Genomic DNA, 26,043 nt, shown 5'->3' on the forward strand with positions numbered 1-26,043 from the left:
TTGTTGTCTACAGCTTTATTTCACTTTTGTACAAAACATAATTCTTCACAGCAAATGCATTGCCAACTTACTCATCTTGCAATACATCCATGGAAAAAAAACAGATACTGCACTCAAACCTGTTGTCTATTGCATGTGTATATGGCCTACATTAACATGCACCACTAACATCTGAATTACATGATCATAAACTTGTTCGATAAAAAGACAAATCGTGGCAAAACCCTGACTTTAAAAAAGAAAAATCTGAGAATTTCAGACACAAATGTAGCCATGACACATGATTTTATTCTTGCTACCTGTCCTGCGTCTTGACTCACTTTGCTTACTGCAGGATTATTTCCTGCCTCTATGCGCTGTCTGCCACTCCCTGGACTGAGTCAGAACCCTGACGCTGTCCTTCCAAGTCAGCTCAGCCTCCCTTATTTATGGTACATTGGATGCCTGCAGGATAGAGAAATATGGTTACACAAATCAATATGCATGCAAGATGGGGGAAAAAATGGGCTACACACGGAAATTAACAGACAAGGTTGTAAACGCACTTAAGTGGCAATGAAAGACAACACACGTAAGATTGTGTAAAAAAAAAAAATTTGGAAAATTTAGAATGTATCCTGTGAAGAGGGGTGAATTGATAGATGTGCATTCACATTATACAGTCTGGAAAAAAACAAATCGTACCTTTCGGGGGGAAATGAAGCAGCTCTAATATCGGTTGCGTCCGCTTCTATATCCTCCGCCATCGCTCCCCGAGGAACCATAGCCACCTGAAAAAATGAGCAACAAATAATTTACTTCAACACCCAACTCCAACTCAGAGGGAAATGCATTAAAATGACGTGAAAAACTGCTTCTACATGGTGTGAGAACTCAATCACTTCACACATGGTAATAATACTTCAATTTCAAAAGACGTCAAAGCACTCTGAATATTGCTAAGACAATACAATGGTTTGAGTCTGATAGTGATTATATGGCAAAAGCCAATGCTCAATAAAACTGAATTTGCCAAAATAATAGGTTAACAAAGGAGGAATAACTGCGTGTGGCGGTCGGCGCAATTTGAACAATTTCGAAAACCATTGTAATATGGCACTTGACAATGTTGATGTAAATGAAATCTTCCTATAAATGGCACTGGAGACCGATTAACACTAATGCATTACTGAACAAACATATCTCACCTCCGTAGGGACCGCCACCGCTCCTGGGGCCACTGTAACTGCCACTGCTCCCACCACCACCATCACCACCGTGGCCTCCCTTCAAAGGGCCGTAATGCGAATGTCCCTGGCTGCTGTAGTTGCCAAAGTCGTTGAAATTGCTGCCGCCGCCACCGCCGCCTCCAAAGTTACCTGCAAGAGCGACTGTTCCTGTACTGGTCTGACTTGCTACATCGCCTTAATGACAAAAAGAAACAGTGGTTTTAGGCTATGGCTAATACACATTGGACTATCAGACACCAGGTTTTTTTCTTTTTTTTTATCCAGACCGAATTTGCAAATCCCCTGGGTTACATCTGCCTGATGATAACGGAGCCCTTATTTAAGACGTCACACTTACCACCACCACCGTAGTTGCCGCCGCCGCCGTGCTGGTTATAGCCACCTCCTCCACCGCTGTAGCTCCCGCCGCCTCCATATCCGCTGCCTCCGCCTCCATATCCGCTGCCTCCACCGCCACCACCATAATTGCCACCCCCATGCCCACCCCCGCCGCCTTGTCCACCACCACCCCCACCATGTCCACCCCCACCATGTCCACCACCATGTCCACCCCCGTACCCACCTCCCCCACCCCCATGTCCACCACCCCCACCTCCATGTCCTCCACCCCCATAACCACCACCCCCATGTCCACTCCCTCCATAACCACCACCACCACCCCCATGTCCACCATGTCCACCATAACCACCACCACCTCCTTGGTAGTTTCCTCCACCACCACCACCACCATAGCTTCCGCCTCCTCCTCCTCCATGGTTGCCATAGCCTCCACCACCCATGTTTCCCCCATAGCCACCTCCTCCTCCTTGGTTCCCAAAGCCGCCGCCGCCACCACCACCAAAGCCCCCTCCTCCATAGCCACCACCTCCCTGGTTGCCATAGCCGCCACCGCCGCCAAAACCGCCTCTACCGCCCCCACCATATCCACCACCTCCTCCGCCGCCAAAGTTTCCACCTGCGACAAAGAAAAAAAATACTATTCAAGAAATTACATAATATGTAAATATGTACATAATAACACGACTTGTTGTCAGGGTATTCTCACTACAAGTCGGCTATGGGAGTTGTTTGACCATGCTGGTCATTGCAGGCTGGTTAGGGGGAGAGATACCAGGACCAGTCAAGATATCACTCACTTGAATTGTTCGCAACAAGTGCAATGCCCTAGCTCCGTTTACAAATCCACTATTTACTTCGACTGCAGGAAATTCGAAGTGACAAAAAAATAACGCTGTGTGCACGCGATTGTTCAGATGCTTTACTCACTATCACAACCGTTGAAATCTCCGCCTCCGTAATTTCCCCGACCAAAACCTGCCCAATGGACAAAAGCCATTTATTTGTGTCAACTTGGAAAACTGTTTTACATTAAAACGGGGATACAAGACACTAACGCTATCATTCAAGAGGACAAACACTTGTATAAAATATTGACCGAGGAACAAACGAGCACAAACTCTGCAAATGACTTACCACCGCCCCTTCCACCAGAAGGACCAAAATCTCTGTTAAATCCTCCTCGGCCTGACAAAAAAAAATCGCAAAAACGAATAAGCATTGAATATTAAGCACGATGTAACATATGTATCTTCACACAAAAAATAAGACTTACCTCTGCCGTAATTTTGCAACTCTTGCTTGGGAAGGGCTTTTCTGATTTCACAGTTGTGTCCGTTGATGGTGTGATATTTTTGAACTGGAGATGAAATGAAAAAGCACAATTAATGATGAACATTGCATTTCTACACATGCAACCAGTATAAAGAATTTAAATGAGGAAAACGCATAAAGAGACTTACCAACAATTTTATCCACGGGGTCATGGTCATTGAAGGTAACAAAGGCAAAGCCTCTCTTTTTTCCAGATTCCCTCTCCGTCATAACTTCAACAATCTCAATCCTCCCATACTTTTCAAAGTAATCTCGCAAATGTTCTTCATCGGTATCATCTTTGATTCCACCAACAAAGATCTTCTTAACAGACAAGTGAGCTCCAGGTCGCATCGAGTCCTGCAATAAAAATGAGTTTTGAGGTCCTTGTAAAAAAAAAAAAATCTCAAAAGCAAACATTTCTAGAATTGCATTATCAAGATGGACAAACACTAAAGCATAATTTGAGGATGTATTTGTGATGGAGTATCAATCTGCATTTTTTCATGGAAAGCTGCAGAGAAAAACAAATTTGGCAAGCACCAACAAGTCCGGGATTGTATGTAGAACTTCTTTCGAACTACATGTAGCATTGTTGGGCTATGTCGTGTGAAAGAAGTTCAACATGCATACCAACACTAAACACAAAAGGCAGTTCTAAAGAAATGAGTTCTAAATCTAGATTTTTTAAAAGTTCATTAGCTCCAGTGGCTTCCTAATGTCAGAAGAGCGTTCTGGATGAAGCAAACAAGTGGACCCACCCAACCTCACCACCACTCCTTACCTCTCGTGACACTGCCCGCTTCGGCTCCACCATTCGCCCATCGATCTTGTGAGGCCGGCCAGACATTGCTGCGTCAACCTCTGACATGCTCGAAAAGGTCACGAAGCCAAAGCCCCTCGACCGCTTGGATTGTGTGTCCTTCATGACCTGAAACAAACACCAACAAAACTAAATGGTTAAAAAGCGCACCGTTATTTCGTCAAATAACAGGCAAATGCTTACGAATAGCATGCACGGCCCCTAAGGGCAGTAGAACGAATGTACGTACCACACAGTCGGTTAGGATTCCCCATTGCTCAAAGTACTGCCGGAGGCCCTCTTCTGTCGTCTCAAAGCTAAGCCCTCCAACGAACAGTTTGCGGAACTGCTCTGGCTCACGGTCCTGGGTGGAAAGAATAAACTCGAACCATTAGAAAGACACGTTCGACATATGCTTTATACAGAAACTGCAAGACAATGCCAGTGTTGAAAAGTCATGACGTTTAAGCAATATGAAAGCAGAACATGCCATTTAAAGACCTTATGCATTTAAGGCAGTGCGCTTTCGTGATTAATCTCGAGATCATTTAGTGCATTGTCAAATAAAGACGTACGTTAAAAGCGAAGTGTAATCAGTGCTATAAGTACGTAAAAACGCTCAGCTTTTTTCTCCGTTTTTAAGTGGGACGGAGGTCTTGAAAGCATTTCGCCCCGGAACGTGTGCTCTGAACTTTCAGCACCCTCATCGATATCCCAGGACTCCTCATGAAACTAGTGGCCAAAAAAAACCAAAACGTACATTTAGGTTAACTGTCCAACGTGTATCCCTCACCATAATTAGTTGATCTTTGTTCCTAATGTGCTTAAAACTATGCGTTTTAATGCGCCATTGTTACGATGTGAAATGCATTTCAAGTTTGATAATCGAACACTCCACCCCCCCCCCCCTTTTGGCTTGCAAACGTGCAGTCCATTCTGTCATCAAAGCGCCTTTCTACAAGGTACTAACATCGATTTTTCTTTGCTGACCGGCACGGAACCTATACATCTTATACACGGTGTTTGTTCATCCAAAGACTATCTTTGAGATCGGGCAATTGGGGTGTAATTTGGTCAGAGGCGGCTCACAGCGCTGGACCAATTATCAACATGTACGGATTTCCACGTGTAAGGGTAACACCAATATCCAATACTTGGGTGTTCACGGTGAATCACGGTTGTGAATAATTAACACGGAATTGACGACATTGATGATTGTAAGATAATCGGGGAAAAACCAATGTCCATCACGAAGTGTGGTCCATGGTGATGCCCCCCCCCACCCACTGGGAGTCTTCAACCTTACAAACAGAAGCCAATTGCGCAATTACGACCCGATATTACACAACATATAACACACAATTTACATAATCGCATCCGTTATCTGGCACCAGACGGCAAATTGGTGATGAATGCGAGCCAGAACCCAAAGACTTGCCCACAAAACGCGGACTAAATCGAATGAATGAACGCACCCAGGGGTTGTTGTGGTTGGTAAACAGTGGCAAGGCGCCGTGTAATTGCAGTCACTCAACGAGGGTATTATAGATAACGAATGGGCTGACCGACGGGGGTGCATAGACAACCACATCGTTAAACAGGGGGGGCAGCGCGGCAAATGGACGCTCTCGGCACAACACGCAACCCGAGCACTTTACAGGCGGGAAGTGCCACAACCAACAACGCCGGCTCCTGGCAAACGCCGAGTCCGAGATCCACGTGCGCTCATTAAAACGCCGCTCCATCCCGCCTCGGCATCTAAGGCCATTGATATCCATTGCGAGATCCGCTCCGCTGACCACCACCACCACCACCACGGACCGCCATGTCGGCCTGAGGCCCTCTCCTCCTTCCAGCCGACAACCCGGGGCCACGCTCACATCTCTCTCATCTCCAACCTCGATGTCCCACCATCGCGTCTCCCTGCACGCCCCGCGTTCAGTAAAGCTCCCCTCGAAGCACGGGTCGGATTATATATCGATCTCTGTCTCTCGCACGAAGCCCGCGAACAGCACGCCAAGCCACAGAGGGAGTTTCAATCGAGAACAGCACGCGGTCCTCCCCCATCCATCCATCCCACGACCAGTGCCTGCGCACACATCCCCGTCCCCCCATGCGCATTTCCCTTAGTCCACCACCCTCGTGGGTTCAACCCCGCGAGGGTGGACTAAGCTCCGGTGCCCAGCTCTGACCGTGACGTCTGCCACACTCTCACCTCCATGGTACAAAATGTCGGCCAGGTGGTGGGCAATGGTGGTGGTGGTAACGGACGGGCTCTGGGGGGGCGTGAACTCCCGCCTCTCCGCCTTATATAAGCACGGCACGCCACGCCCCGCGAGTGCGCGATTGGGCAAGGACAGCCGCCACGTGACCCCCGCGTCGACCAATGGCGGGCGCGGATTTCACCCCCCTCCCCCCCATTTTTTTGGCGCCATTTGGCGGCGCCGCGCACCGGAAGCGGAAACGGACGACCACTTCCGCCGTCGCCCCGCGTGAGAGAATAAAAACATTTTTCGTAACAAATTAAATTACAAATTTTTTTTTAAACTCCTGAGTCGCTCGCCAAGTTGCAATCGCCGCGGGTGGTGGTGGTAGCGAGTGCCCGGGAGGAGGTCCGCCGCCGCGAGCGAATAAAAAAAATATAGTGTTCCCGTCCTCCTCCCCGTGAGCTTTTGACGTTCGAGGCTTTGCCGCCGCCGCCGTCGTCGTGGTTTTTTTTGGCGCGTAGCGGGAAGGCGGCAGACTCCCACCCACCCACGCCCGCCCGTCCGTCTCATTCATTCCCGGAGCGAGCAGCAAAGCGGCTGGACCGCCCCCAATGTAAGCCACAGCGCGCCTCTTGCTACGTTCGTCCCCGTGGGAGGGAAGCCCCGCGCGGCCTCGTTTGCTGGAATGGCGCGGCGTCGTCGTTGTTATTGTTGCTGCCGTGGCCACGTTTTGTGTTGTGTACGCGCGGTGTGTGGGTGGTTAGGTTGAGGGGTGTGAGGGGACGTGGCCGCTCGAAGCTTTTGCCGCTCACGACGACGAATCGAGGCGTATTGGGGCGGCCCGTGCCCGGGGTCTCGATGGTAGGGAGAGAGAGAGGGGGGCCCCACTTCGTGGTCCGGCGGGGCCCTGGGGAGGATCCAGGCGAGTCTCGGCGCTGCTGGCGAGATCCAACACGAGGACATGGGACGATTGCAGAGGGGAAAAACACCACAAATTAACCCTTGAGTTGGCGTCCAGTTCGGCAGGCTCGTGTGTCGATTTGGGGGGTAGGTGATGAAGGGGAATTTGAGGCCTCGTTTGGTTTCGCTGCTCAACGAAAGGTGGACAATTTGCTTTAAACATCTCGTCTCAACAACCCACGTTGTCTGCTACTCTTAATAGATGAGTGCACAACCTACACTGCACGAGTTCAGGGTAAATTGCACCTGGTTTTTGTTTTACAGAACCGACTAGCGGGATTGCAGCCCCACCACGCGGGTGCCCTCTTGCCTGGAGTCTGCTGCTTATCCGCTTGAGGCGCCTCTTGCTTGGACCAAGGGTGGCACAGTCGGGTTTAATTGTCTTTTTTTATATTAAACCCGATCATCTGAGATTGGGAGAAATCCGGTTTAATTGGTTCTAATTGCGGCATCCGAGCGGAACTTCTCAGCGTTGGTGTACGGTGCTTTTTTTCTGGAATTTTTGCTGTTTTTCCTCCCTAGATTTTCAGCTTGCACATAGTCATATAGTAACTTTAAGATGTTTTCTTGTTCATGCTTTTGTTTTGTTTGTTGCGGTTGCACCCGATTCAAGAGCCGAATGGCTCACATGGCTTTACCTAATAAATGAACGTGAACTTTATGGGCTTCCTCCATTCCAAGCTAAGGAACTCACTGGCGCCCACGATTGTGGAGAAGCTCGTGTTCATCAAGACCAACCTGCCCGCATTCTACGACTACTCCGTGCCCGACGGCCCCGAGTACGATAACACCGACGAGGAAGCAGCCTAAGCCTTGGATCAGAGTTTCGTATTCATTAAACCAGGTTTTAATTCCCCGAAATCGGGTTTAATTGAATTAATGAAAAAACCCGATGCCTGCCGCTGGAAAAATCGGGTTTTTTCCACCCATGGACTTCCTCAATCAACGGGGCAACCGAAACTGGGACCATACAGAGTACCGTACAACTTAACCGCAATAGTTATGCGCTCCTTCAACGGAGGAGGGAATGGCAAGACGATATGATCTCACGTAGCCTTTCTCGTTGTGGATATCAGACCTCGGACATTGGCACTTAGCTCCCCGAAAGGGAACAGTATTTGCTCTACGCCAGGATGAGAACAGAGGCCGAGGAGAATGCCGTGTAAAACATTGCTGGTCCAAGCTCCAGCTACGGGCCGAGTGGAGTGATGGAGATGATGGAGCCAAACAATTAGGGGGGGCTTGGTGGTGAAGCTGGGAAGAAGATTCCTTGCTGGTGGTGGCGCCACCCAGAAGTGTGGAACGTTTTAAAAGCGCAATGCATATTCTTGGTTCTTTCGGTAAAGTTACGTAGAAGGGAAATAATAAAATAATACAAATATAAAACAATAAACATTCTCACGACGTTTCGACTACAACACAAGCAATCGTCATCAGGTGTTGCTGTGGACATCAAACTTGATGATGATTGCTTGTGTTGCAGTTGAAACGTGAGAATTGTTCTTGTTTTTTATTTGTATTATTTTATTATTTCCCTTCTACGAGACTTTACCGAAAGAACCAAGAATATGAATCCCTGCAGTCACGAAAGCTTTAAATCAAAATTTAGCGCAATGCATGTTTACATTATTGTAATTATGCATACGTCAGTGATACATAGGGAGTTATGTTTTTTTTGTGGTTATTGCCTCGTCAAACACACTTTAAAAAAATGGTAACGGGTGTATTTTAATTCTCGTCATGATGATTTGCATCTCAACAAAGTTGGCGTATTGTATGCAATTTGTGTTTAATTGTAACGTTTGAGCAGACTTTTGGGGGCGGGGGGGGCACAGACAGGCAATGTCCCTCTCCCAAAACTGGACGCCTTTATTAAGTAATGTTCAATAGTTTACAATTAAGATTTTAAAACACGAATTAAGCACCCGCGATTCCTAACGTGAGGGACAAACCTAACCCCCCCCTGAAATGTAGAAGTCATTCTCCGCCGATGCATTTGAGCCCCACAAATAATCTGTAAATTGGCAAAATGTTGTCTTCGTTGAAATATTGGAACTTGAATGTAACGTGTATGTGTGTTATTGCCGTGTGTGAATGTGCACGTGAAATGGCTTCAGCCACGTGTGTTTTTGTTTGCCGTGGAGTGGGGCTCTTTTCGCAGATTCATGGCCTTACGATGTAAACACTGTAGGTTATTCACTCCGGAATGTAATAATGGGAGTTTTCTGTGGTTAATTCTAGAATGTTCTGAGCCCCACCCACCGATCGAAGTAGTTTAAGCTCATGCTCCTGAAAACCTGGGCGTGCAGGATTCCGATTGGCTGTTTAGTTGCAATCGTTGAAGGTTGAAGTTAACTCCGCTCCAATTTTTTATTATAAAAGCATGAATCTGGAATTCTTAAGTTAATCCTACCTACAACTCTTGGAGGAGCAAAATATTGTATGTGCCGGACTTGAGGATATGCCTATGATCGTGAAAGCAGATGGGGCATCGGTCGAGAGGATCGTCGTTGGAACATTGTGTGTCCCCTCTGCAGAGAATGTGCACTGCATTGAGGGGGGAAACGGAACATGATACAATATAACATAGTTTGCTCCCCGTGTGTTGTCTTTGCGTTTGGCAACATAAGCACGTCATCTTGTCAGTGGGCTGAGGGGGCGGGTTAAGTTGGTGCCTGTTAAATATGTTTGTACCCCACTCCTGAATTATCCCGCTATTTTGAGTTATCAATAAAAGAAAGTCCAATTGTGTGGTGTACTTCTAACCACGTGCCGAAATGTGCTTGTTCAATGGGTGCAGTTACAATGGGAAAACAGAAGACCAGAAAGGAGAAGAGCGATCCGGAGCCCCCCGTCGAGGAGGAGTATGTAGTGGAGAAGGTCATGGACCGCAGGGTGGTGAAGGGAAAGGTGGAGTACTTTCTCAAGTGGAAGGGATTCACAGAGTAAGTCTTATAAAGTAAAATATTGTAATTAATTTGCCACTTCTGTTGGTGGCTAATGCTGTTATAGTCTCCCCCAGAAAGTCACCGAGGCTCAAGATGCTTTCAGGAGATCGCTGCATTTCCATGTTTGGTTAATTGCATTAACGAGTGGCTTTTTTTGTGTGTAACCGAAACATATAAAATCTCCCCAAATAACACTTGTAAGCCGCCACACATAATCGTATTCATGCATGTATGTTTAACTTTCGTACTGTACGTAGCCAACCATGCTAATCGGAGGGGCGAGGAAGGACAACAAACTAAACACAACGTTCAATCAATATACCCAATATATTGCTTGTATGTGAGGACTTGAGTACATTTCTGAACTGCCATACTCTCTGCCTATAACAAATGATATTCCGTGACAGACTCTCATCTAAGAACTGAACCGACTTAATTCTGCTTATCTTCTAAGGTTGCCGAAATTCGGCACGTGCAGGTTCAAATGGACAAACCTTGAGTTCATGTAGCACTGCCACTCCAGCAGGGAGGTTGATGACAATTCCAGCAGTGAATACACATCTAATCCTGGGCACAATTCCAACCATTTAACATGAAAAGGCTGTGTTAGCAGTGGTGCACAAGTATCACTTGCAAAAACACGTGGGCCACCCTTGAAAACTTGTAGTGACCATATCACAGTATTTAACATTCTCAATGAGCTGTATCTCTAAGCAGTATGTGTCACTCATGTATACACTCCAAACACATTAACGCTGCATCACATATTCACTAGATGCAGTTATTGGTGGTCGTAGTGCCCTTATTACACATTACAATTGCTATCAGTCGTGTCCCACTTGCCACCAGTGTGGTACAATACAGAAATAGTCGTTGCTGGTGGAGTGCATTAATCTTCATATTTTTGAATAAGACAATTCTCATCAGTTATCCAGTGGCATGTCAACTCGAACAGACAAAACTCAATGCCACATAACAATCAAATGATGCAGTCCCCGAGATACGAACGTCCCATTTGCGAACATCTGTACTTACAAAAGAACCAGCATAAGATGTTATGTATTTTACCATCCGACTTGCGAATTTTCGGTCGTACTACCAAACCGCAGAACTATTTTTTTGTCAGTGGAGTGATTCTCCATGAAATATAATGAGTCCCAGCATCCTAGAAACGCCACTTATGATAAGCAAGCTAGTATCAGGGCTGGAGGTGAGTGAAATAAAAACTGATTTTTTTTCTAGAACATGTTGCTTTATTTGCTATGCAGCATTAGAGTATTGCATGCATATGCACAATATTTTTCCTTGTGATTTTAAAAATGCTTTTTTAAAATTATAACACATTTAGAAACGGGTCTCGGGAATGTACCATGTTTGTAAGTCGATGACTGCCGGTATATAGTAGACTATTTGGGATAAAAGGCCCTTTTCTCGCATAGACAGGGGAGCACTTTGAGCCATACGAAGGTCTGAGGTGCTGAACAAGACATTGAGCGATACTTCTGTGTTTTTTTTATACCCCAAACCCACTTTTACAATTAAGATGAGCGAGACCCTCTGCAAACTAAAATCTTGAAGCTTTTTGACTGTTTAGAGTTGGTCAGACACAACTAATTGAACAGGTTAACATTGATAAGTGATTTAATTGCATTACAGCACTAATAATCAAAGTACTTTTTAATTGGAGTGGGATATCAAAGAGAGAGCCTAACAAACTTGAGATACTGTTTGGTAGTAGCGTTATATAAAAACTGACTCGATCTGTCTACCCTTGTTTTTGTCTAGGGAGGATAACACATGGGAGCCCGATGAGAACCTGGACTGTCCTGACCTAATTTCGGAGTACCTGGGCACGAGCAAGGGCAAGCAGCAGGTGTCTGAGGACAAGGCCGAGGGCATCAAACGGAAATCTACCTCCCTCAATGGCACTGGAGATAACAAGCCCAAGAAAAAAAAAGAGGCAGAAAAGGTATTTGTCAGAAACACGACTTAAGTTTTAAAGACCCATGCGTATGTTGATTATTCTTTCACACAGTACGTAGCCAACCGTGATAATCGGGAGGTGTGGGGTAAGGAAAACAAACTAAACACATTCCGAGTCAAATTACCTCGTCTCCTGATTTGAATACAAACTCATTTGGGCAATAGAAGTTTGCAAAGCATATAGTCTGACTACTGTAATTCAAATGTGGTTCTCTGGGAATGTCTCACAGTTTATTCTTTACAAAAGATTTGTGTGCATCACCTGGTTACAAAAGAAAGCACGTGGTTTCCAAAGAATATAGTCCTGCAGCACTTGTTTAAAGTCGGACTGCCAGTTATTGTAACTAGTTGTCATAGTGTAGTTAAAAATATGTATAAATGAGTTAAAAGTTATTTCAAAGGACCCAAATGCAGTGACAATTTAAATAACCATGTATAAATAGTGCCGTTATAATAGTGTTGGCCAATTTGTTCACATTGGCAGACTATTGGATTTTGTGAACTTGCTATCAAGAGAGCTTAATTATGTCCCAATATTGGGTTTAGTGTAATCTATTTGGTCAATGGAAAAAGACGTGACCTATAACCTTGAAAATTGATCCATATGGCCTGAAATAACAAGTAATTACTTTACCCTACTTGAAGTCATTCGTCAAAATTACCACGTGAAAAAAGACTGTTTTACAATTTATCCAACTGTAGAATATGGAAATTATACCCAGAGTAATCCTGATTTGATATGGTAGCTTTAACATGTTAAAATATATTCTATACTTCTTGGTTCATTCTACATCTTTGAATTTACACTGAGAAATGAAATACTACTGTGATACGTGTATTTAAATAGTTGTTTTAATTTGTTACATGCACACTGCTAGTATTGTTCTTGCAAAATATCCATTTTGCCCGACTTCAACTGTTCACGTTAATGTGAGTATTTACAATTCACACTTTAGAATTACCTGAAATCATATCAAGACAAACCCTTAGTAGTTTGTTTACATACTAATAAGGTATGTACAAATGATTGGCTGTATTGCACATATATTTAATTGCATTGAATGTATCCTCTTTGTAATTAAAAGAAAAAAGTAAAATAGCAAATGATTAGTAATAATTTTATCAGAATGTGAATTTGTGATTTAAGTATTAAAATAACATTTCCTGCAAGGAAGGTTATATAAACAAATGTTTAAAGAAATGTAAACAGTGATACTGTTTGTACTTGACAATATAAAATGTAGTTTCCGCTAACTTAAACCAAGGCTGTTACCTACTGATGGTATTTGTTATTCTCCTTTTAAGGTAGGTCAAGAGATTGGATTTTCTCGGGGGTTGGAGCCCGAGAGAATAATCGGTGCCACGGACTCCAGTGGAGAGCTGATGTTCCTCATGAAATGGTACGTCTGTGAACACAGATACATTTACATGTAGTTGAAGCTCATGCGTGTGCTGTCTTATGCTGACTTGTGGTTTCAAGTAATTTTTTATCACATAAATTTACAACCCTAGAATTTACATTGAGGCTGCATTTAATCCAGAATAGTTGTATTCGTGACATAATAACCTTTGTTGCCAAATTATTCCCAACCTTTGCTTTACGTGTGGTGTAAAATGTGGTATACTGCTGCTGCCCGATGGTGCTCTGAATGCGGTTCGTGTGAAACTAAAGGGGGCACGTGAATTAAAGACGGTCCTGTCTGACTTTTCCGCAAATGTAGGAAAGGCTCAGACGAGGCTGACCTCGTCCCAGCCAAGGAGGCCAACACGCGTTGCCCGCAGATCGTCATCTCCTTCTACGAGGAGCGACTCACCTGGCATGCATACCCTGACGACGACGCGGATAACGCCAAGGAGGACAAAGCCTAGGCCATGGCCCGGGTGACTGGGCATCCCGAATCGATGCAAACAACAAAAGCGCCGTTTCCCGTTCTTCAGATACTGATAATCTACACAACAAATACACCGTAACGTTTCAGGTCATAATTGATGATGAGGGTTTTTTGGTATGTCGTAAAATAAAATACATGTTTTATGAAGAAGAAAAAAGTTCAGTTTTCGTGTAGTAGTTTTTTTTTATTGGTCAGGAGAACTTTTGAAGTATTTTAAGTACACCCAATAATCCTCCACGCATACAATGGTCGTGAACTGTGTCGGCGCTTTGGAAAATAAAAACGCTGGTTTTTGCAAGTACTATATGTGCACAAAAGTGGTGTGCTGCTGAGGAGGAAGGAGGGCATGCTCACACATAAAAGACGATAATCTGTCGTGGCACAGTGCTTGCTGAGGAGCCAGGTCCCTCCCCGTAGTCTAGATTTGATGCTTTCGTGACTGCAAGGATTCATACTCTTAGGTTTTTTTGGGAAAGTCACGTAGGTAAAATAATAAATGAAAATAACTACATTAAATCACGACGTTTCGGAAGCAACACAAGCCTCCGTCATTAAGTGTAACTGCTACAGTAATCCTCCCCGTATGTTGCTCTAGAACCGAGTTGAATTTGTGAGCTGCTCCACTATGCCCAGGGGCTATGTTTTTGTTAAATTGTGCAGCACTGAAAAACGTGATAAAAAATAACTTTCCCAAATGATGTCTTAGAGCAATGTATGCTTATGGAATGTCATCACAAGATGAACTGGTGTGACACGCAAATAATGGCTACATCTAAAGTGATGCATACTTTTTGTTCAAATATTTAAAATCAGTAAAGTTTAGTCCACATAGAGCCCAACTTTATATTTTGATTGATGGTTGCTTAGTTGGGGAGTGAGCACATTTGTCTGAAACATGTTCCCTTATAACTGCTAATGCAACTGAAGTGTTAGCACACTGCATATTAACATGTCCACTCAAATCGTGCTCAAATTTTCTGAAAATAGCTTTTGTCCATTCAAACATTTCCAGATATATAGAGGGACCTGCACTCAAGTCAGCTGCTTTTTTTTAAAAAAACCCAGTCATTATCTTAGCCCACCTGAGCTGCATTGGGATCTAGAAAAATTGTGTGGACGGAGTGCGTTTAAAGAGCACACAATTACACGATCAGAAACAGCTGTCCATTTTGGTTACTGCACATTCTGAAGTGCATGGGATTTCTTTTGTGTGAATAAAGTCTCGTCATATACCAGTTTTTGCAATGTGCAAGATTATTATGAACCTAACTTGTTTGTGAATGCTTTTCATCTGGTTCTTGGTGAAATTGTGCTAATGTTCCCATTAACAAAAAACTAAAAGCTATGACCATTTTGGCAAGATGTAAAATCTGGCTCTGGTTGTAAAGTTATGGCTGTTGACATCAATCGAATGTTAATCGGTGATTGTTATTGTTAGGTTATATGTTGGCTTTGCTTGCTGTTGGCAAGGCCAAAAACAATTGATGGTTTGCCCATTGGATGAACGAGTTTTTGTTAAGATCTTGCAGAACGTTACGTGAAATATTACAGCTCCAGTTCTTGTCATCTTTTTATGATCCTGTGAGTTTTGAACTGCTTGAGTAAGCTACCCGGTCATCGTGCATATTTTCTAAACTTTGTAATTACAGTATCAAATTGTAGGTTTTTAAATCTCACGTGAATGGGCCCCTGGTTTTTTTTGTGAAAGTTAATACGTTTTTTTAATTTAATGGCAGCCTTGTTTAAAGCAGTATTTCAAATTTTTGGACAATGGCCGTTGGAATGCATATTTTTCTCACTTCATTTTGGTAACAATTATGTCCAATAAAGTACATTGGTTTTTAATGTTCTCATGTTTTTATTTGTGCTTTTCTGCCCGCTATAAGCTTGTTGAGTATCGTTTAATGGTTAGAAAATAAACGTTTTGCAACAAATTTCGACAACTCAAAGTTGCTTTTTAGTACACTAATTTAACGAGGTATTGCTCTACATCTGATTTTCAAAACGACGACTACGTTTAAACAGCGATTTTCTGGTTCATTTTGCAGCATACATGCCATTTAAAGCAATTCAATGTAAAATTGTACAGTTCCCTGGGTTACTCGTGCTTCGAGCGAATTAATGGTCAGTCCAATTACTGGAAGCTGTGCAAGTTTTGACATTAAAACAACGAAACATCACGGCTGCTGCATATTAGATCAATTACCGATAATTAAGTGCAAAATGACACTGCATATGCTGGCCTTCCCAGAGGAAGGAACAAAAAAAAAGGATGTTCACTTCACGAAAATGACATCCGTCGCTAAATATGTTGGGTGCAGTTTAGCGTTGAACGAGGGAAAGTGCATGTATATTATTAAAACGATCTACGTTTTTCCCGACTTTGCTACCTTTCGCTGACATTTCATTGTCCCGTGCTGCCTTTTCTGGACGCGTGTTTTTTTTAAAGGCTTTATTGTAGTTTCAGCCGTGCCTGAGTGGAGACCGGGAGTGGTTGGGAGGGATGTAATTGGCTATTGATTGCTCTTGTTCTACGGTGCGCGCCTCGAACGAGGCACGGGGTGGGGGGGGGGGACGCGTGCCGACGGCTGTCGGTCGCATCCAATTCGTGTCCTTTCTGCACGGTGGCGCGGTGGACAGGCGGTGGACGGGAGTGCCGGGCCCGTCACGGGCACGCCTGCTCCGCCGCAGTGGCATGTTCATTAATGCTTAATAACGTTGAGAGGACGTGGGGCAGTTTGGAGGGGGAGAGGGGGTGATTGGTTGAGCTTTTAATTTCCACAACCTTCAGGGAGCAGTAATGGTGAGGGGGGTGAGGGGCTTAACTGTTGCACGTGCTGCACGTTTCGGAATCAAAATATTTATACTGGAGGAATCCGATGAGCTATGAAGCTCTTTTTTCACAGATGTTTAGTAGGGGCGGGTAAGGACGTTGTGGGAACGTTGAGTGAGCCCAGCAGTGTGTGTATATATTGAGTGTGAAGGAGGTGCAACTGCACCATGGCCCAGGCGCTGGGTTTACGAAGTGGGGTGGAAGGGCGGCACGTGTTGACATCTGCAAATTCACGGAAATGTGGTGCAAGTGACAGCTTTGAAAAATAACATTCCGTGAACAAATTGGCCGGGGAGGGCAGCAAAAAATCCACCACACGTTACCATCCAGGGAAGAGTGGAGATTAGCTCTATCAAGTTCTAGCAGTTGAGTGCTCACAGTCCAGCATTATTTTGTCCATTAACTTCATGCCCTTTTACAATTGTGCATCCGTCGATTGTCGGACGGTTTGAGGAGTGGTGGGTGTAGTTGTTAGCACACTGCTATGAGCCCGGCAACCGTGGATTCGATTCTTGGCCACCTGGGACAATACCACGGTCCCCGACGGGCACTTGAGAGTACGAAAAAAATCACGATCTTTAGAAGGAGGAGTCCGATTAGCTATGAAGCTCTTTTTACAGATGTCCAGTATAGGGGGGTCAACAATAATCACATAATCGCCGACCCAGCAGACGAATCTCCCGGGTTGAATGGTGATCTGCACTTGAACCGCGTCATAATATCCCATATCAATCTCCCACACCGACGGCCAATTACGAATAGGCCCAAACGGTCATCAGTCGAAACCCTTTGTACGAACGCATTAACGCCACTCACTGCAGCGCTTCGGTCCTTCCACATTTACAAATCCACCTCCTCCACCCGTCCACCGGCTCGCAATGAACATATCAACACTGGGCCATACAAAAGAAGAAGACCTGTAACCCTTTTTTGTGAAGCTGAGTCGACTTAGGGGTGGCGCAAGACAAATTGCTTTGTTTACCGCTGATTTTAATGACATACAAAGACAAAGATCCCCTCCCCCCCCCCTATAGTCTGAACAGACTGTTGGGGCAAGTGCTGTTTAGCGAGCACCTATGAAGGCCGGTATGGCGCACAAGGGGGTGGGTGGCCAACACCACGCCCGGCCGCCTTTATCTCTCTGGCGGTGATATTTACACACCGCACCAGGTACTCATTTGAAGCTGAGGACCGGTTCAGATAATCGTCACTGGTGTTGGCCGTGAGCGGGATTCGAACTCGGGTCGCCGGGTTTGTAGCGCAGCGCGCTAGCCACTGCTTTATATGTGTCTATATACACTGAGAAGCCAATGGGACTCAGGGTGAGTTGAGCTGTCTTCCGCACACTCTCAAGCCGGGGATTGCAGTGCACAGAGCAAGTGTGCGGAGACACAGCAGAGGGCCTGGTTGAGCCACACTTGCCTCGCGCGCCGGTGTCAAATGAACGTAAACATGCCAGTCCCCTGGAAGAGAATTCATGTATTCTCTTCTTTCACGTGGACGTAGCCGTGACGAATTTAGCCACGGTTGTTTGTGGCATTTAATTATGAGTCGTGTACACTTTCCAGACAAAGCTTTCGCGTGTCGTCTCTGCATTAAGATATTATGAGCAAATGACTGAGCAAGCAGGTGGCATGAGCAGAGTGGGAATGTTCGACTGCCTCGAGCCCGTGAAAGAGAATCAATTGTCCCCCAGGAATGAATATTCGGGAATATTGGGTTCTCTTCTGAATATTTGTTTCGTGGGTGTGGAGTCTTCACGTGTATGGTTCCCAGAGGCAAACTTTGCACCAGTGAGCACTGGTGACTGTTGTGCTGGTGAGTCATAATTTCGATGAAACCGGTCCGCAGTTGTCTATCGCTGCATCACTGCTGCCGCTGTTCACATTTGCCCAAATTTATTTTGACGGTGGCCGAAGAAAAGAGGCCCATAATGCACTTCTTCAGGAAATTCTCTTGGTGTTTTGAAATGTGTGCGCAATGACTGTGTGATTTGAACACATTTTCACCGTTTATATATACCGTTTTTAACCAAGTAGTATTTCAACTACAATTTTAAATTTAAGATAGCTTTCCAAACGTATTTGTGCAACAGTTGTTCCGCTGTTTGCCTTCAGTGTAGTTTTCCTTTTTTAAAACCATCTCTTTTGGTCCTACATTTTCACTCACTAATGTGACTTTTACAGCCAGAATCTTAACGAATATTCGTTCTACTGGGGGAACCGATACAAATGTTCGCGGAATAATAGTTCCTGTTTGAACAAATAATGCTAAATATGCGCGGTGGGGGAAAACCAATATTTGTAGACTTTAGCAGTGTTGGTGAGCCCTAGAGGGCTAGGACACAGTGATCTGAGCCAGGAAGGTGAGGGGGGAACTGACAGATTCAGGGGGGGGGGGGGGGGTGGGGAGGTGACATTAGAGACAGATCCTGGGTCCCATCAGCGGTGGCAGCTGAAGAGCAGGAGCTGTCAGCCGACCAGTCAGTCCGTCCGTCTTTGTTACACCGCCAAAGGAGCGGCCAGGGACGCAGAGTGAGGTTGGAGACTCGAACTAATCATGGCGAGAACCTTCTAACGTCGCAGGGTTGTAACACCGTTTCTGAAACATTAGCTGGAATACGGCTAAAGGCACTTCCGTGGTCTCGCGAGGATTTCTCTTCCTTGGCTTTGGGGGTGGGTGGGGGGGTCACTTCCATTCACCCAGTGAGCTCAAATTATCCTCCACGCCTTTTCTACGCAGCCTGTGGCCCAATCGCCGCGTATGCTCCCGATCTCGTCTCGTCAGATCACGGGAGACTGAGCGGGGATGAGGTCGGATTGTGCTTGGTGACGAGCACGCACACACAACACACACACACGGGTGGCTTGCGTGGCCCGCGGGACCACGTGGAAGCAAGAGGGCCGTGCTCCAATTCTTATCCTACCACGTATTTTCCCTTCGCTTCATCAGCCCCGCAGTGAAGCGGGCTGGTCAAGTCGAGTGAATTCATATTCTTAGGTTTTTTCGGTAAAGGCACGTAGGTAAAAAAATTAAATTAATAAAATAAAAATTAAATAAAAATTAAGACGTTTCGGAGGCAACACAAGCTTCCGTTTTCAGGTGACAACAAAAGCTTCCGTCATCAGGTGGAACCGTCACAGCACGATAGCTGTATCAAGAATATGAATCCTTGCAGTCACGAAAGCTTCAAATCTAGAATTAAGTCGAGTGAAATGCTATCGGTGTAAAGCGTTCGTGCTGGAGAACGATCCTCGCGAGTTGGGGTGTCGCAGAGCGAACCTCTGAGATACTTTCGAGTGAACTCTGGTCTACACAGAATGGAGCAATCAACAGAATCCGCGACCCCTGTCCGACCCTTTTCCTGAGCCCCCCCCCCCCCCGCAACTTTTTATTTGTATTTTACCAGGTTTGGTCCATTGAGCTATATAGCTTTTTTTTTTAAACGACCTGGCCACAAATGATAGCTGAACGAAGTGGCTCATCGTGTGGAAATGTATTGCAGCCAAATACTCTATAAGCGTGTTTCTAAATGTGGAGGGAGAAACCAGAGGACCGGGAGAAACATCCACGCGACCACGGGGAGAGACAGAACATGCAAACTCCAAATATACAGGCGTCAGGGTCGTGGTCGGGATCGAACCCACGAACCTCCTGTATACCAGGCGAGGTAGTTAACATCTCACCACCGTGGCGCCCTTCAAGAACATTTCCCCACCCCCTTCCACAGCGTCTTATGATACTGGTGGCATTCGTCTCGTTGTGACGTCCAATCGTTGTTGCCTGTGACGCCCAGGCTTCAAGACGAGCTTCGATGCAGCCTCGTGCCGTGCAGCCTAAGAGCGGATTCGGTGGAGAAATGAGACGTCAAGCGGCGAGATCTCGCAGTCCCATGGCCGGTTGCTGAAATCAACCTTCAGTGAGCAATCTTCCTGAATTGTAACTTTGATCCTTATACCCGTGTGTCGATAGTTCAATGTTAATGCGGTATTTGTTTTCATTACTGTGTAGGTGTTATCTTGGTGTGGCATTGGGACTGTTTTTGGTGTTGCTTTTGTGCCTTGCCCAAGCTTGATAAAAAAAAAAACTCATATAAGTGAATGGATATATTATAATTTATTTATATTTAGCGAATTGCGTACCTTTTCTCTATTTTGCACTCCTTTAGTTTGTTGCTGTATTGTTTGCTGTTGTAACTTGCTGACCCGTCCATACTGGACATCTGTGAAAAGGAGCTTCATAGCTCATCGGATTCCTCGCTCTAAATAAAGATCGTGATTCTGAATTGACACCTGCTTTAAATTGACCACGTGGCTCAGTGCCGGAGTGAGCGCCTCAGAGTCGGAAGATTCAAAACTAAACATTTTTGTGGGGAATCAACAGCGGTGTTCTATGGATAGGCAAACCCCGACGTAGGAACGTGGAATTTTCACCACCGGCTCATGGCTGTAAAACAGGAGCTGAGTACCGCCACAATGCTCACTTGAGCTGGAAGTCACTTTGACTTTGCAAAAGGAGCTCAAGGAATTCAGATAATCGTCGCTGGTGTTGGCCGTGAGCAGGAATCGAGCCCGGGTCGGCAGGTTCGTCGTGCAGCGCGCTAACCGCTGCACCGCCGCTCCTCACTGTGCTGCGAGGCAGACCTAGAAGCATAGACGAGTAAGTGCGCTTGGGTAGGGATGATGGCCAGTGGTCGAGACTCACGACGGAGTTGCAGCCAAAGGAGGAAAACAACGCTGGAGAGGAAACACACACCGCTGGGAACGGAGCGGTGAGAGCAGGCTTGTGTGTGTGGATGCATGAACTTTGTCCGCACCGTACGTAGTCAACCGTGCTAATCGGAGGTGCGGAGAAAGAGCACCGTCTGTCAAGAGCAACCATTGATTGTTGCACCGAAAGACTGCGAGATAGCGACAGTTTGGAGAGGCATTCGTCCAGCGGTGGATAGATCACGGCTGATCGATGACGAAAGGACAGTGAGTGTTTTTTATTTATTTGAAGCAAACGGACGGAGCTCGATATCGGAACACAGGAGGGAATCTCATCCAGATCATGGGAGCACCTTAAACAGGAGCGACCGAACACGCACGTGTGTGGATGTATGTCGAACTTCTTTCACACCGTACGTGGGAAATGGACCAATGACAAAAATAACATTTCCTTGCAAATGACTCCGTATTGTCATTCCGGGAATCTGGACGCACGGTATCTGACGTGTGGCAAAAAAAAAACAAAAAAAATTGTCACGGTGTAATAAATCAGCGCGCGGTGTCTTCTGATGCATCATTTTCATTTACATTAAAGGGACATTACTGTCAACAAATGTACGGCGGCAAGTCGCACCACGACATTATGTCGGGCAATGTTGTTTCGGGGCAAGAGAAATGAGGTGGAAGGTATTCACTCGCAGGGCAAGAGGGGCGGGAAGGAAGTTTGAAACGCGGCGGCGCGTCTGGGAAGAACGAGGCAGCAGCAACCCAGCCTTGAGAAAGTAATTTACGCAGAGCGATTCGCCGAGGCCCCGTGAGTCGAAGGACTCTTGACATTTTCTCTCTGCGCTGGAAATTGGGAGTAAATTGAGCGGGTTTGATGTAATTTATCACCAGTCGGCCACATTTAGCGTGATGTGACGCACGTGTCCCTCCCCGGCCGCAGTTAATTCGAGGGCCTGTCAGTTTTCATGTGAGCCGTGGCAGAAATGAATTGTTCCCTTCATTACTTGTAACAGCAGGACTTTTTTTTTTTTGGCCACCGCAAGCCTCTGTCGCCCGGCAGGGGATCATGGGACACGTTGTCAGGAGAATATCTCCCGTGTGTGCGTGTGTGTGTCGGTGGTGGGGATTTTTCTCTCTCTCTCTCTCCAGGTAACATCATCAGCTCGCACAAAATAAAACTTGGCCGAGGTGGCCACGTGAACATTTTTATTTTTTTCTCTACGCGGTCGCGTAAAATGTGGCGAGCTATTGGGTTTATTGGGGGGGGGGGGTAGGGGGGGGTGCGGGGAAGGGGGGGAGAGGGGGGGAGGAGAGGAGAAGGAAGAGGGGGGGGGGGGAGACCCCCCCCCGGAGCGAGCGGAATGAGACGCAGTCGTAAAATGTGCAATGCCCTGGTGCGCGCTTTTAATTTCAGCGGGGAAATAAGCGGGGCCCCGTTTGTCGTTTTGCTCTGAATGAACGCCGACAGGCGTTGCCGAACGAAACGGGCGAAGTGGCAATATTAAGTGGACGGAAGCGATGTGAGATTGTTAATAACGGAGCCGGCGCTGGTTGTCAGTTCATTACACGAGCTCATTTGACTGATTGGAATGAGAACGCCTCTCTACATTTGAGGTTCTTTATTTTAAACCGGTTTGATTACCTTTCTCCATAATTGAAAGAAAGAAAAACAAATACAAGTTATTCTATTCCGAATCATTTCTAAAACGTTTCATTTCACACCCCCCACCCCACCCCCTCCTGATATTTATAAATGTGTATTTTATGCATTCGTGACCTTGCTTGTGAACATGGCCCCACGTCCCTTCGGGTCCGCCTCGCCGAGGTTGAGATAGCAGCAGCAGCAGTGCAAGCAATCAGCACTTTCCTGAATTCTGTGATGACAACGAGCACTGCTGATGCTACTGCTGCTGATGCTGCTGCTGATGCTGCTGCTGAAGCTGCTGCTGATGCTGCTGCTGAAGCTGCTGCTGATGCTGCTGCTGATGATGCTGATGATGCTGCTGATGAGGCTGCTGATGATGCTGTTGATGATGCTGCTGCTGATGCTGATGATGATGCTGCTGATGATGCTGCTGCTGATGATGCCGCTGATGATGCCGCTGATGATGCTGCTGATGCTGCTGCTGCTGATGCTGCTGCTGCTGCAGGGACACCTGCACGCAGCAGCAGCATCAGCGCGAGCGATCAGCAGTTACCCGTGATGACATCGCGCTGCTGCTGCTGCTGATGATGCCGCTGATGATGCTGCTGATGATGCTGCTGATGCTGCTGCTGCTGATGCTGCTGCTGCTGCAGGGACACCTGCACGCAGCAGCAGCATCAGCGCGAGCGATCAGCAGTTACCCGTGATGACATCGCGCTGCTGCTGCTGCTGATGATGATGCCGCTGCAGATGCTGCAGATGCTGATGCAGAGACACCTGCACACAGCAGCAGCATTAGCAGCGTGATGCCCCAGTGCAACGTGGACGGGAGAGAGAAGCTCCCGCGCCGATTGAAGCCGGGTTGACCACGGACCTCGGCGCTTTTGGAAGCCCTCCTGGAGAGCGTAACGGCGCCGCTTTAACGATGCATTTCAAATATGAAATTCTATGTTTGATGCACAACCCGTGTCATTAATAGACGCCGCACCCACGCCGCGAAATCGCGAACACCTCCATTTGTACTCCACGTGGTGAAATCACCACTTTGAAGAGGAACGGAATGAGACCGTCCTGTTTTTACAAGTTCGCACCGTATAACATTACCACACTCTGCACACTGTGATCAGCAAAGCGGAGCACGGTAGTTGGCATGGGACCTGGTGCAAGAAGTCAATATCCAATCCCACCCCCTCCCCCTCCCTCCTTGATAGCCCGGCGCCTGAGAATTGACCTGCAAACGTGGGCGCCGGTGCAGTTGCACCGCCTGTACACTCGACAGCGACGCCGCTGATTGGCAGCCGCATTTTAGCAGCCCGGGGAAGTGCAGTAAATTAACATGTCATCGCAGGGAGGTGCAGGCGGCGGAGAGTTGGGGGAAGGGTGAGCCGAGCTGGTGAGGAGGAGGAGAGGCGAGGGGGTGAGAGGGGGGGGGCATCTTTAGAGGGCCATTCCTTGCAGATGGTGGCAACGGAAGATGACGGCGCACGCTGGGAGGCTGCCGAGCGGCGCAGATGGAGCAAGAATGCAGCGTCAAACGTTCACGGGAACAAACCCACCGAGTCAATAGCGCGGCGCTCGCGAGGGAGACCGCCGTGTCGCGACACAGCCGCGTTTCCACCTCGCTCGGAGGAGCCCCACTTGCTTCCTCCAATTGTCACTCAGCCCTCCCTACCTCCCTCCCTCTCCCTCTCTCCGTCGCCTCTGCCCTCCTTTTCTCACTCCTTTATTAACGTGAACTTGCAACATTTAACGAGAGAGACTATTCGTGTGAACGGGACACCTCCCTCTATATACTCAGAAATATGATTCCCAATGTACTGGTGAATAAAAAAAAATAATTTTCTCCTTTAAAAAAGTACAACTCATTGGGTTGGCCCGGATGGCTCGGAGGTTACAGCGCTGATCTAGCGCCGCTGAGATGGGACGTTCCAATCCAGGCAGCCTACCTGTGATCAAACAGGGATCTCAAGTTCGTTGATGATATCTTGGTTAGAAGATTTCGTGACTGCAGGAATCCATACTATCTGGTTCTTTCGGTTAAAAAAATGTCTGGTCGCCTGCTCCACCCCTCCCCTACCCCATCTATCTACATGACTTTACCGAAAGAACCAGAGAGTTCGTTGATGATCTCATCGCGGCCACCGACAGACCGCACAAACGCAAACTATCGCGTGAAATGGAGTTATGCGCTCACTTTGGATACATTTCAGCTCTGATAATTCACGAACACCTCGGAAAACTGGCACTCGACAAACGATTGCTCTCGATTGCAGGGTGGGTAGGAAAGTGCTGCCTCCCCGTCCGTGTGTATTTTGAAGGGATCTCGAAGATGCCTCTGTGATATCCACTTCCGTAGGCCGTTCTCGAACACGCGAGTGGGGGAGAGGGGAGTCGAACTTAATTCTAGATTTGAAGCTTTCGTGACTGCAGGGAATCATATTCGAACTTACTCCGCGTTCTCGGGCTCCGACACGGATGCTCTGGTCTCTTGATCGGATGCCGCAGAGTGCAATCGAGACACGACAAAATATAAATTTCTACAGAAAGAGAACACATTCTTCAGCTGTTGCCTTGGGCAGAAAAATACAACTCGCGTTGCCACTCACGGGAGGGAGCATCGCCCTTGGCCCATTCAGAGCGTGAAGCCCTTCCTGGAGCAGCTGTCGCGGTGTGACGGGGGGGGGGGCTAGGGGGGCATTTTGCGGCATTCCACGGAGCCCCCGCGCGCGTCACTCCTCAGAGTTCCTCTCGTGTATTTTGCCACTGGTAAAGGAGGTCTCATAGTGTAAATGCTTACCCCGAGCTCTCAATACTCTGACAGTGCGCTGTTTTTGAGTTGTACGCCTTTTGGCGTCATCTGGTCCAACACCAATGGAGACAAGGCTCTAAGGAAAGCTGTCTCGGGTGTGGACCAATCAACTTCAAGGACAGTGTATATCATTATCATTATCAGAGTTGTTTCTTTTTGTTTGCATTTTGACTGCTTGTGTTGTGGTTATTGCAAACATGATGCTTTGTATAAAGGTGTCAGTTTTGTACCAGTTTAAAGGGTAGAAACCTATTACTATTCCTCTCGTGTACTCAGAGGATGGGTGGTGGTGGTTATTTCTTTGGTTCTTCTTCATATCGCTCGATATCCCCGAGTTGGTTAAAAGTGCCCGCTCCCCCCTCTCCCCCCC

General features: G+C 46.7%; 2 protein-coding genes across 2 annotated transcripts; one reads left to right on the top strand and one right to left on the bottom strand.

Annotated features, from left to right (window-relative positions):
• Window positions 1–5,972, bottom strand: LOC144946978 (uncharacterized). The gene is made up of 13 exons (XM_078876062.1): window positions 5,897–5,972; window positions 4,291–4,413; window positions 3,932–4,045; window positions 3,664–3,810; window positions 3,029–3,239; window positions 2,842–2,925; window positions 2,703–2,753; window positions 2,496–2,543; window positions 1,778–2,184; window positions 1,567–1,732; window positions 1,188–1,403; window positions 685–770; window positions 1–444 (listed from the first exon to the last, which is right to left on the bottom strand). Exons 1-12 carry the CDS (start codon window positions 5,900–5,902, stop codon window positions 709–711), a joined length of 1,635 nt encoding a protein of 544 aa, XP_078732188.1. The 5' UTR covers window positions 5,903–5,972; the 3' UTR covers window positions 1–444; window positions 685–708.
• A 184-nt stretch (window positions 5,973–6,156) lies between these two features.
• Window positions 6,157–15,520, top strand: LOC144940363 (chromobox protein homolog 1-like). The gene is made up of 5 exons (XM_078866776.1): window positions 6,157–6,501; window positions 9,649–9,793; window positions 11,582–11,765; window positions 13,085–13,179; window positions 13,501–15,520. Exons 2-5 carry the CDS (start codon window positions 9,654–9,656, stop codon window positions 13,646–13,648), a joined length of 567 nt encoding a protein of 188 aa, XP_078722902.1. The 5' UTR covers window positions 6,157–6,501; window positions 9,649–9,653; the 3' UTR covers window positions 13,649–15,520.
• Window positions 15,521–26,043: the final 10,523 nt, after the last annotated feature.

The sequence above is a fragment of the Lampetra fluviatilis genome, chromosome 2 (assembly GCF_964198595.1).
Source record: "Lampetra fluviatilis chromosome 2, kcLamFluv1.1, whole genome shotgun sequence".
Taxonomy (NCBI): Eukaryota; Metazoa; Chordata; class Hyperoartia; order Petromyzontiformes; family Petromyzontidae; genus Lampetra; species Lampetra fluviatilis.

What these genes read in the sequence shown, in the direction of transcription:
- LOC144946978 (XM_078876062.1), bottom strand. An exon ending in GTTGCAAAATTACGGCAGAG is followed by an intron (nt 2,754 to 2,841) that starts GTAAGTCTTATT and finishes TTTTTTTGTCAG; the next exon opens with GCCGAGGAGGATTTAACAGA. An exon ending in CGGCAACTACGGTGGTGGTG is followed by an intron (nt 1,404 to 1,566) that starts GTAAGTGTGACG and finishes TTTGTCATTAAG; the next exon opens with GCGATGTAGCAAGTCAGACC.
- LOC144940363 (XM_078866776.1), top strand. Translation starts at nt 9,654, where the DNA reads ATGGGAAAACAGAAGACCAGAAAGGAGAAGAGCGATCCGGAGCCCCCC. An exon ending in AAAAAAAAGAGGCAGAAAAG is followed by an intron (nt 11,766 to 13,084) that starts GTATTTGTCAGA and finishes TCTCCTTTTAAG; the next exon opens with GTAGGTCAAGAGATTGGATT. An exon ending in CTGATGTTCCTCATGAAATG is followed by an intron (nt 13,180 to 13,500) that starts GTACGTCTGTGA and finishes CCGCAAATGTAG; the next exon opens with GAAAGGCTCAGACGAGGCTG.